This window comes from Oncorhynchus mykiss, chromosome 9, assembly GCF_057628025.1.
Source record: "Oncorhynchus mykiss isolate SJ-2025 chromosome 9, ASM5762802v1, whole genome shotgun sequence".
NCBI lineage: Eukaryota > Metazoa > Chordata > Actinopteri > Salmoniformes > Salmonidae > Oncorhynchus > Oncorhynchus mykiss.
The window spans coordinates 48,263,846-48,275,930 of NC_143030.1; the positions used below are offsets into that span (position 1 = coordinate 48,263,846).

General features: G+C 43.5%; 1 protein-coding gene across 2 annotated transcripts in view; it reads right to left on the reverse strand.

Moving 5' to 3' along the window:
- The window catches only part of espn (espin), a 100,869-nt gene that overhangs the window by 30,837 nt on the left and 57,947 nt on the right, over positions 1-12,085 (reverse strand). The window contains exons 9-10 of one of the 2 annotated variants that reach the window (XM_090184373.1): positions 10,138-10,369; positions 9,112-9,171 (exon numbers count right to left, since the gene is read on the reverse strand). In XM_090184373.1, the coding sequence (XP_090040499.1) occupies positions 9,112-9,171; positions 10,138-10,369 (292 nt within the window). The remainder of the gene's footprint in view (positions 1-9,111; positions 9,172-10,137; positions 10,370-12,085) is intronic. The other variant, XM_090184372.1, reaches the window with a different exon arrangement.

The following is a 12,085-nucleotide window of genomic DNA, read 5'->3' on the forward strand; positions in this document are numbered from 1 at the left end:
CAAACAGGAAATGCCCCAGATTTTGAAGGCGCTGTGTTCCAATGTCTCCTTATATATGGCTGTGAATGCGCAAGGAATGAGCCTACACTTTCTGTCGTTGCCCCAAGGTGTCTGCAGCATTGTGACGTATTTGTAGGCATATCATTGGAAGATTGACCATAAGAGACTATATTTACCAGGTGCTCGCTTGGTGTCCTCCGTTGCAATTATTGCGTAATCTCCAGCTGCGTGTATTTTTCCATTTGCTTCAGAGGAGAAACCCAACTGCCACGAATGACTTATCATCGAATAAATATGTGAAAAACACCTTGAGGATTGATTCTAAACAACGTTTGCCATGGTACTGTCGATATTATGGAGTTAATTTTGAAAAAAGTTTGGCGTTGTAATGACTGAATTTTCGGGGGGTTTTCTTAGCCAAACGTGATAAACAAAACGGAGCGATTTGTCCTACACAAATAATATTTTTGGAAAAACTGAACATTTGCTATCTAACTGAGAGTCTCCTCATTGAAAACATCTGAAGTTCTTCAAAGGTAAATGATTTTATTTGAATTATTTTCTTGTTTTTGTGAAAATGTTGCCTGCTGAATTCTAGGCTTAATGCTATACTAGCTATCAATACTCTTACACAAATGCTTGTGTAGCTATGGTTGAAAAGCATATATTGAAAATCTGAGATGACAGTGTTGTTAACAAAAGGCTAAGCTTGTGAGCCAATATATTTATTTCATTTCATTTGCGATTTTCATGAATAGTTAACGTTGCGTTATGGTAATGAGCTTGAGGCTATGATTACGCTCCCGGATACGGGGTTGCTCGACGCAAGAAGTTAACCACCTAACCGAGAATACCCTATATGCAGTCGCACCGCTAAAAGAAATGTGTCACAAGAAACTAGCTCCCTGGTATACAGAAAATACAGAGCCCTGAAGCAAGCTTCCAGAAAACTGGAACGGAAATGGCGCAAATTGTAAGTCTTCTGACTAGCTTGGAAAGACGGCACCATGCAATAACAAAAAGCCCTCACTGCTGCCCTATTTCTCTAACTTGATTGAGGAGAATAAAAACAAACAATCAAAAATTGTCGCAAAGTTAACTAAAAAGCAATATTCCCTGAGTGAGGTTGGCCTTCACTTCAGCAGTGATGAATTCATGAACTTCTTAGATGAAAAGATCATGATCATTTGAAAACAAATTACGGAAGCTTCCTTGAATATGGATATTTCTCAAAAACAGTTGTCCTGAGTCTGCACAGAAATGGCAGCACCTCACCACCTGGACAAAAGGAACACCTACTTGAGAATGCTATTCATTGACTATATGTCAGCGTTCAACACCATAGTGCCCTCAAAGCTCATCACTAAGCTAAGGATCCTGGGACTAAACACCTCCCTCTGCAACTGGATCCTGGTCTTCCTGACAGGACACCCCCAGGTGGTGAGGGTAGGTAGCAACACATCTGCCATGCTGATCCTCAACACTGGAGCCCCTCAGGGGTGCATGCTCAGTCCCCTCCTGTACTCCCTGTTCACCCACGACTGCATGGCCAGGCACGACTCCAACACCATCATTAAGTTTGCAGACGACACAACAGTGGCCTGATCCCCGACAACAATGAGACAGCCTATAAGAGACCTGGCCGGGTGGTGCCAGCTTAACAACCTATCCCTCAACGTAATCAAGACAAAGGAGATGATTGTGGACTACAGGAAAAGGAGGACCGAGCACGCCCCATTCTCATCGACGGGCTGTAGTGGAGCAGGTTGAGTGCTTCAAGTTCCTTGGTATCCACATCACCAACAAACTAACATGGTCCAAACACACCAAGACAGTCGTGAACACAACAAAACCCATCCCCCCTCAGGAGACTGAAAAGTTTTGGCATGGGTCCTCAGATCCTCAAAAGGTTATACAGCTGCACCATTGAGAGCACTGATTGTATCACTGCCTGGTACGGCAACTGCTTGGCCTCCGACCGCAAGGCACTACAGAGGGTAGTGGGTACGGCCAATACATCACTGGGACTAAGATGCCTGCCATCCAGGACCTGTACACCAGACTGTGTCAGAGGTAGGCCCTAAAAATTGTCAAAGACCCCAGCCACCCCAATCACATATTGTTCTCTCTGCTACCGCATGGCAAGTCTAGGACCAAAAGGCTTCTCAACAGCTTTTACCCCCAAGCCATAAGACTCCTGAACAGATAATCAAATGGCTACTTGGACTATTTGCATGGTGTCCCTCTCCTGGAAAAGCCAAACGTTTCTGGTGTCCTTTGACAACTCTTTGGTCTTGGCCATAGTGGAGTTTGGAGTGTGACTGTTTGAGGTTGTGGACAGGTGTCTTTTATACTGATAACAAGTTTAAACAGGTGCCATTAATACAGGTAACGAGTGGAGGACAGAGGTGCCTCTTAAAGAAGAAGTTACAGGTCTGTGAGAGCCAGAAATCTTGCTTGTTTGTAGGTGACCAAATACTTATTTTCCACCATAATTTGCAAATAAATTCATAAAAAATCCTACAATGTGATTTTCTGGATTTTTTCCCCCTCATTTTGTCTGTCATAGTTGAAGTGTACCTATGATGAAAATTACAGGCCTCTCTCATCTTTTTAAGTGGGAGAACTTGCACAATTGGTTGCTGACTAAATACTTTTTTGCCCCACTGTACCTACAAGTAGGCAATGGTCACAAGATGCAGTCCTCCTTATTGTTCCTATAATTTCTAAGCAAACAGCTGGATGCTGGGCTTTCTCCTATATAACTTTCTCCTATAGAGCTATAGAGCTAGATCCTATAATTGAGTGTAGTCTGGCCCAGGGGTGCGAAGGCGAACGGCAAGGCACTGGAGTGACGAACCTCCCTTACTGTCTCTGCCTGGCCGGCTCCCCTATCTCCACTAGGATTCTCTGCCTCCGACCCTATTACGGGGGCTGAATCACTAGCTTGCTTGCACATCTCCATCCTTCTTGTCCTTGGGCTCATGCGGTGGGGAGATCATCGCGGGCTATACCCGACCTTGTACTCTTACAGTATAATCTCAACTCGGCACAGTCAGAAGTGGACTGGCCACCCTTTAGAGCCTGGTTCATCTCTAGGTTTCTTCCTAGGTTCCTGCCTTTCTAGGGAGTTTTTCCTAGCCACTGTGCCTCTACATCTGCATTGCTTGCTCTCTGGGGTTTTAGTCTCGGTTTCTGTATAAGCACTTTGTGACAACTGCTGTTGTAAAAAACGGCTCTATAAATACATTTGACTGATTGATTGAGGAGAGAGAGCTAGGAGAGAGGGGAGAGAGAGAGCCTTGGTGGCGAGTAGGGCTGTAACGGTGACCGTATTACCGCCACACCGGCAGTCACGAGTCATGAAGGCAGTCAAATTCCACGTGACCGCCAAGCTCTAATGCTGCTAATGGTCCTTAGTAACCTACCATACTTGCTAACTTAACTGCCTGGAACTCAGCACTCTATTGTCCCTCTAATAACTCTGACATGAATGCAATTGTAATCAAAAATCTAATCAAACACTTCATGTTGCGCAACATTTCTATAGGCTATGCAATTGCACGAGAAAACAGAGTGATGGTTTCTATTAAAAAGAGGAGGATCCCATCAGTTTTCTATAGGCTAGGCCTATTATATTCATATCTTAACTTTCCTAATATTAAGCACATTGCTTGTCTTAACAACAGGAGTATAGGAGTATAACCATGGGAAAAGCGTCCTCCGTTTGCTATTTAAGTGCATGGATTACATGGATTTTTTCCCCCTGCCTCTGCTTCGAGACAGGTGCATGATAATGGTCACTTCTAAATCAAAACTAATTTCACACATATTATTTAGTATATGTAAAGACAAGATTAAATCAAGAATAGTGGGATGGGTGACAATATTAGCCCATCAATTGTATATTATCACTTGTGAATGATGCCCAGCGTAAAGCAAGAAACAATGCATACCTTTATTATGCGACTTTTTAAAATCATAGACCCACACCTCATGTAGCCTAGTCCATAGGCCTATATGTTTTGATAAGGTTTGTATCACAACTAAAAGTGACCAAATAACTTCTTAAAATGAAGCACATTAATCCGCTTTACAAAGGGTGTAGACCCTAACTGGCATACATACGCAGCGCGTGAGTTTGAGGTTTGTGGGGATCATTTTCACCATAGAAATACACCTTCATAATAAAAGCATTATGAAGCGGTCACTTTTGATAAAGGCGTTTTCCCGCTAAAGGAACATTCGAGCTTATAGCCTACTGCCGTGTGCGCATTGCTGCGCTTATAATGTGAAGAAATAGCCCAATAGTTGATCAACATTTTAAGCTAAACATTCTGATCTGTTGCGCCAGCCACATTGTGTACATTTTTGGGGGGATGCTAGAGGTTGTATTAATTTGGGATCTATCACATCCCACACCTGTCCCAGACTATGTTTGGAATATCTATTTCTCACACAGAAAATAATAGGTCAACTTTTGTACTATGGGGGATAGTAGATTGACATAGGCTAGTACTTTTGCCGTTCATTAGGCCTACTTCTTGGCCGAAAAGGAAATGTGGACAGTTCTTCCAATATCTTCAATATGCGCCTTGGAAATGGAAAAGTATGTCCCCGATGTGTCCGTCTTCACCTGTAGCCTGTGAGAAAGACCGATCACGTGACGGAGAGCCATGTGCGTGAGCACACAGCACGCATGGAGAAGGGAATGCAAATTATTATATTCAGCCCAAGGGCAAAACGGCCGCAAAAGGCATGGATTCTTTTAGTGGGCATTACAGCCACACAAAGGGGATTCCTCCTGGGAAATTTGAGGCATTATCACATGCTTGTCAAATTGTGAATGAGAGACTGATGACGTGTGTACAGCCTACACACAAAAAAAAAGCATAGCTCATGTCCTTCATGCAACTTTTTTCAAATCATCATTAGTCGCATTTTGCAGCCTTAGAATGTCTAATTTTTGTTTTTACATACATTTTGTTTTTACACTGTTTGCATTACAACTAAAGTTAAATAAATAACTCTAAATTAAGCATATAGACAAAGCTGTTTCTTAACCGCTCAACACAGAATAGCCGCATGTTCGCACTCCCTCAAATCATTTGGAGAAAATATCCTTTCTATTTTATTCAGCTTTGTTCAATTGTACTCTTCATACTATAAAATACTACAAAATAATGCCACGTAGTTCTATGCCATGCCATATGGCATTGCCAGATCAGGACAACTCAGAGTATGCTATTCTGTTCTTCTGAAATAGACAAAATTTTCTTCATATCATGTTTCTTTAGACCTGTCTAAAATAAATAATGGATTTATTGTGAAGGTGTAGGCTATATTACATGAATTTATCAGACTTTTAAAAATGTAGATGTTCCAAAGGTCTACATCAGTGGCTTGTAGGCTATGTGTAGAAGCCAGGAGATGCTAAATGTGTTTATGTTAATTAACGGTGTCAATTACCGTGAGACCGGCAGTTATTTGCTTGACAATCACCAGCTGACAAAATTTTGTGGCCGCCACAGCCCTAGTGGCGAGTGACACTGACAGACACCTGGATGTTGAATATTTCATCTGCCAATCGGTCAGGGAGAGAGAAGAGGAGAGAAAGAGGAGAGAGAGATGGGAGAGCGAGAGAGTGAGACTTGGTGGTGATTGACACTGGGCACTGGTAGACACCTGGCTGTTGAATATTTCATCTGCACATCGGTCAGTGGCAGACACAATACTGACCTAAGGCTTGTATGAAACGCAAAAGAGGAGATGAGTGCAGAGGAGCCTTGATGCTGTTTTTATTGTATCATTTTTTGAGTGCCTGCTTGGCTCCACTTGGAGTAAAATGACACCCCTTGTGACAGGACTATAATGGAGCCTCCGCATTCGGGTTCTACTCAATTCATCTCCAATGATCATATGGTTTGGAAACTAAGCGAAAAACTATTTTGGCCAGAAGGGTCACATGCACCGGATGATATATTTAGGCAAATCTGCAAATAATCTGCGTGTGCAACTCCAAGGGAAAGAACAAGAATTTGCACCACTCTAGAGCTAATGTAGAGATAGATTGACACAGTCTGCCAATATGCTGCAACTGAGAAAATGCTACAGCAAATTATTTCACGCGACCAAACCGAAACAGACAATCAAGATGCACAGATTAGGAATGCTCCAGCACAGCGACCGTAACAGCTCATTGTGTAAAACTAAAAAATCCTGTTTCGCTGCCACGAGCCCCAATCTCTTTACGACAGAATAGTGCCCTAAAAATTGGGTCTGCTATTTAATTGTTAAATCTAGAAAACAAAAGCACTTTGTTTGGACATTGTACTCGTGTAAAGGACATTGGAGAAACAGAGGTTTTCTATCTGGTAAAGAAATGAACACATCCTGTAATGCCAACAGGTGATTTGTCTGAAGAATGCATCGAGTGACAATGGTGACTGTCTATTAACACAACAACAGTTATTGAACAATGGTTGAGTTACCTGAGAAATGTATTTATGCAATGCCTGTCATATTGAACAAGTAAAATGTTTTTTTTAAATATGGCAAAGGCACTTAGTTAAGCGACTAATGGGTGTACTGTGTATATACACTGAGTGTTAAAAACCTTAGGAACACCTCCTCTTTCCATGACAGACTGATCAAGTGAATCCAGGTGAAAGCTATGATCCATTATTGATGTCACTTGTTTAATCCACTTCAATCAGTATAGATGAAAGCGAGGAGACAAGTTAAAGAAGTTTATATTTTATTTTTACAATTGAGACATGGATTGTGTATGTGTACCATTCAGAGGGTGAATGGGCAAGACAAAATATTTAAGTGCCTTTAAACAGGGTATATTAGTAGGTGCCAGGCGCACCGGTTTGAGTGTGTCAAGAACTGCAACGCTGCTGGGTTTTTCCACACACAACAGTCTCCCGTGTGTATTAAGAATGCTCCACCACCCAAAGGACATCCAGCCAACTTGGCAACTGTGGGAAGCATTGGAGTCAACATGGCCAGCATCCCTGTGGAACGCTTTCGACACCTTGTAGGGTTCATGCCCTGATGAATTGAGGCTGTTCTGATGGCAAAATGGGGTGCAACTCAATATTTTTTACTGACAAATAAGAGCAAACCAACTAACTCAGTGTAGATAACACCAACGTTTTCAAATAACATTAACAATTAAAGGTAAAATCAACAAGGGCTACCTGAAACCTTGAAACCAAATCAGACTGACAACTCAATCAACAGGTCCAACACTAAACTATACAATAATAGAATTAACACAACTGAATAACAAGACTCATCATACCTTTTCTCAGACACCTAAGGTCATATCTTTAACATCCCAATGACAGACAAGGCATAAAGCTCACCCAAAACAAATAAAACAGTAGGATAGATACATCACCTGAGTTTAAGTTATAAAACTCCTCTCAACTTGACGATCCAGTACACTATGGATCATTCATTAATTCCTGCCTGCCGGGGAGGCAAAAACCCGACTTGCTGCGAAGCAACGGCAACAGGCTGACCGAGAAACCGGGGCAAAGCTTCATGCAGTCACCCACCCCTTCTTACTCCCCCTCCTCCCCCCCTCTCCCTCCTGCGCTCTCCCCATCTCCCTCTCCGGCCCACAGAAAAGAGAGCAGCTGTCTATAAAGGACCCGTCGTAGTTGGGGAGAAATCCAAAGGAATCAGTGGTAATTGGCGCCGACAGCGAGCGGCTTGCCAAACTGGGCCTGGATTTAAGATCCAGCCTTACCCCACTTCCCCCGTTTGCCTCACCCTGCCTCCTCCAGCCCCACCCCTTCCTCACCCCTGCTCGCATTAGCACTGCCGGTAGATTAGAAGGAGGGAGAGATCTCAGTCAGGCAAGCTAATGAGCAGCCTAGTCCAATGAGAAGCCTGATCACACACAGCCAGCCAGCCTGACCATTGACATAAAGCGAGATCAGGAAGCAGACCCGTCCAGCTCCAAAGCACCATTACGGCCCATCATCTATTCTAAAACAAAAAGCTACAGGCCACATTCACCTCATTCATTTTACAGATTAACCATGTATGTTTCATATATATATATATATATATATGTAGATATAAATCCACACAGACCATACACAAAAATATCCATAAAATAGCGGCCCCTGACAACTGGTGGTATTACCCGCCGATGGGGCTACCTTCGTCTTTTTGGTCCTGGCAACTTTTCATTGCGGAGCACAAGCTCAGCTTTAGCGATTCAGAGTCTACAAATGCAGAAAGCTCAGTTTTGTGTGGTGTGATATTTTCTCTAGAGGCAAGGATGACAGGTGTGGACTGGTGTGTGAGAGAGAGTGTGAGTGTGTTTGTGTGTGATGCTAATGGGAACACAACGGAACCCAACTCAAACCGCAATAGCACAGCAATGGGACCGCAATAGCACAGCAATGGGACCGCAATAGCACAGCAATGGGACCGCAATAGCACAGCAATGGGAATGCAATGGCACCAGGTTTATGGTTCATTTCTAATGGTTATACTGCTGCAGGCCACATCTAAGGGCCATGGAAGCATCTGAAGTCCCTTTACCCCCCATTAACCCTCTCTCATCAGGAGGAAACACGTGTTGCTGGTCCTATTGGGGCTACTTATTTCGGGAGGTTTCAGATACATATATCTAAGTACCGTAGAACGGATATGCTCGATGCTTCTTAGCCATGTCATTGAAGAGGGGAATCATGTCCGCTCTATACTGTGTATGTCCACACACCTCATTTAAATAAGCCCTTTGATCCACATCTACCCATCTATTATTACTTTGATGTGACTCTTACTAACCCTTTATATCCTGCCAACTAACCAGGATACTGCCGCTGACCCCTTGTGTTTTGTCGTTTTCTGCCCAAGAGACTGTGTCGACAATGACAAACAGTCTCAAGCGGGCCGACAGTGAGACAAGCGTCATGGCAGGTGGATGTAAAAGAAAGGAGGGGGAAGGAAGGAAACGGTGTGAACTGTTAAAAGACAGGACATCTGTCCAGAGGGAGGACGAGGATGTTGATTTGAGACCCGCCTTAATTGCCCACGAGGGGATAAATAAAGTCATATTGAATTGGAGCTCCCAGTACTTACTCTTCATCACCTTGAGTGGGCCGCCTTCTGACTGAGGAGAGGGGGACAGAAACGCCCCGCCTTGGAGAGGCAGCAGTGGAGAGAGAGATAAGAGGAGAGCGAGAAGGGGCAGGCACATGCAGTCAGATAGCAGGTGTTCCAGAGGGGAGGAGAGGGATGGGACCATGAACACAATTGAAGGAGGAGGAATAAGAGCGCTCATTAGTAGAAGACAGATGAGTTTCACGTTCAAGAGGACAAATCATATTTGAGAAAGTCAAAACCATAGAGATAAAAACTTTCGAGGCTGACGTCATCGATCCCCCAATCTCTGGAATGGAACAATTTGCCGGCCTCTTACCTGAGGACAGTTCTAAACAAGCAACATCTGCATTCTGTGGTCAAAACGTTCTTTGACATCTACCTGATGAAGCAAGCTTTGGGGCAGAGCATAACTACTCAATTGAAAATTTCCCCAAATTCAAATTCCCCACGAAGCATAGAAAATAACCAGCATCTTTGTAACTAGAACAGAGGGAGCAGACAGGGGCGACGAGCAACCATGGCGAAGAGCAGCCATGTCAGGTAGTGTCAGTCAGTCAAGGCAGAGAGAGATGGGGGCAATTAAGGAAATGGCTGAACACTAAACCGGTTCTCAAGGTAACGGTAGCCCTGAGCAAGGGCATACATTTGTAATCAGTTATCTGGGACGGTAAGACCAGACTCATCTCTCTGTCTCTACAGAGTGAGATCACATTGTTTTTGTGCCTGCCCCAACTCAGCTTTCCAGGAATAACTGCACTATCAGGGGGAGCAGAGGAGTCTATTGACACTTCGCACAGGTTTTGCCATCTGTGAAATGCAATGGCCAGGCAAAAAAATACATAATGAACCATTTAAAATACAGTAGCAAATATAACATGACATTTTTTTTTATTCAGAATGTCACAGCACAATGTCTCTGTCATAACAGAGAGAAAGGGAAAACGGGGAAAGCAAAATAAAGAAAAGGCGCGAAAGCTACAGGTAGCGGCAGTGGGCACTCACTTCCTGAAGAGGAGGAGGGGCGTCGCTGGTTGGTGTTTGAGGAAGGGCTGTACTGGTAGGTGGGCATTTCCGAGGGCAGTGGTGGGGGAGGAGGGGGTGCCGGGGTGGGGTTGCTGATGGGGAGGGGAGGTGGGAGAGGAGGAAGAGGAGGAGGGAGGGACAACTCCTCCGTGGTGCCGTTCTCCGGGCTGGGGGCGGGGCTGTCGGTTGGCTCCTCCAATAGCACAGAACCCTGATTGGATCATAAAAAATAAAATAGAAAATGGTTAGTTCGTATTCCACCAGTCAAAACATAACAGATACCTGTCCATCTTAAATATGAAGGGTCTCATTTTGACAGAGCTAAAATGTAGAGATGTTACAAAAATATCATTTTAAATACTCGGACACTGAGTCAAAAGCTATTTTTGTCATTGAATCGCACACGCACTACTGTTAGCTTATAACCCATCCATAAAATCGCTCCCTTTGCATTGGACATCGGAAAAGAAGAAATGGAGCTAATTATTTATTATTTTTGGTAAACATCTCCCAATTTTTGCACCGTAAAAAAAAAAAAAGCCCCCATGGTGATCTTTCTATCATCTCATTCCTTGACAGCTGGAAAGGAAGTTGTAATAATGGAAGGAGCCAATGAACCGTATCACCCCTGATTGCACAGAAAGACATGCCAATAGACAGTCTAGCAGTGCTTGGCTCGCCCCATAACATTATTGTATGTGGGAGGAGAGGGAGAATGATACTGTGACAGATGTACAGTAGTTGACTCTATAATGACGGCCCAATTAGACACTTGCTGTCTATAACACCCCGTGGGAATAATAATGTGCGCCCATAATAATGCAGTGAATATGAAATAATCTAGGGTCTTTCTGGGATAGGGACACCAGTGGTGGAAAAAGTACCCAATTGTCATACTTGAGTAAAAGTAAAGATTTATGTATTTATTTATTTCACCTTTATTTAACCAGGTAGGCAAGTTGAGAACAAGTTCTCATTTACAATTGCGACCTGGCCAAGATAAAGCAAAGCAGTTCGACACATACAACGACACAGAGTTACACATGGGGTAAAACAAACATACAGTCAATAATACAGTATAAACAAGTCTATATACGATGTGAGCAAATGAGGTGAGATAAGGGAGGTAAAGGCAAAAAGGCCATGGTGGCAAAGTAAATACAATATAGCAAGTAAAACACTGGAATGGTAGATTTGCAATGGGAGAATGTGCAAAGTAGAAATACAAATAATGGGGTGCAAAGGAGCAAAATAAATTAATTAATTAAATACAGTAGGGAAAGATGTAGTTGTTTGGGGCTAAATTATAGGTGGGCTATGTACAGGTGCAGTAATCTGTGAGCTGCTCTGACAGTTGGTGCTTAAAGCTAGTGAGGGAGATAAATGTTTCCAGTTTCAGAGATTTTGGTAGTTCGTTCCAGTCATTGGCAGCAGAGAACTGGAAGGAGAGGCGGCCAAAGAAAGAATTGGTTTTGGGGGTGACTAGAGAGATATACCTGCTGGAGCGTGTGCTACAGGTGGGAGATGCTATGGTGACCAGCGAGCTGAGATAAGGGGGGACTTTACCTAGCAGGGTCTTGTAGATGACATGGAGCCAGTGGGTTTGGCGACGAGTATGAAGCGAGGGCCAGCCAAGAGCGTACAGGGCGCAATGGTGGGTAGTATATGGGGCTTTGGTGACAAAACGGATTGCACTGTGATAGACTGCATCCAATTTGTTAGGTAGGGTATTGGAGGCTTTTTTGTAAATTACATCGCCAAAGTCGAGGATTGGTAGGATGGTCAGTTTTACAAGGGTATGTTTGGCAGCATGAGTGAAGGATGCTTTGTTGCGAAATAGGAAGCCAATTCTAGATTTAACTTTGGATTGGAGATGTTTGATATGGGTCTGGAAGGAGAGTTTACAGTCTAACCAGACACCTAAGTA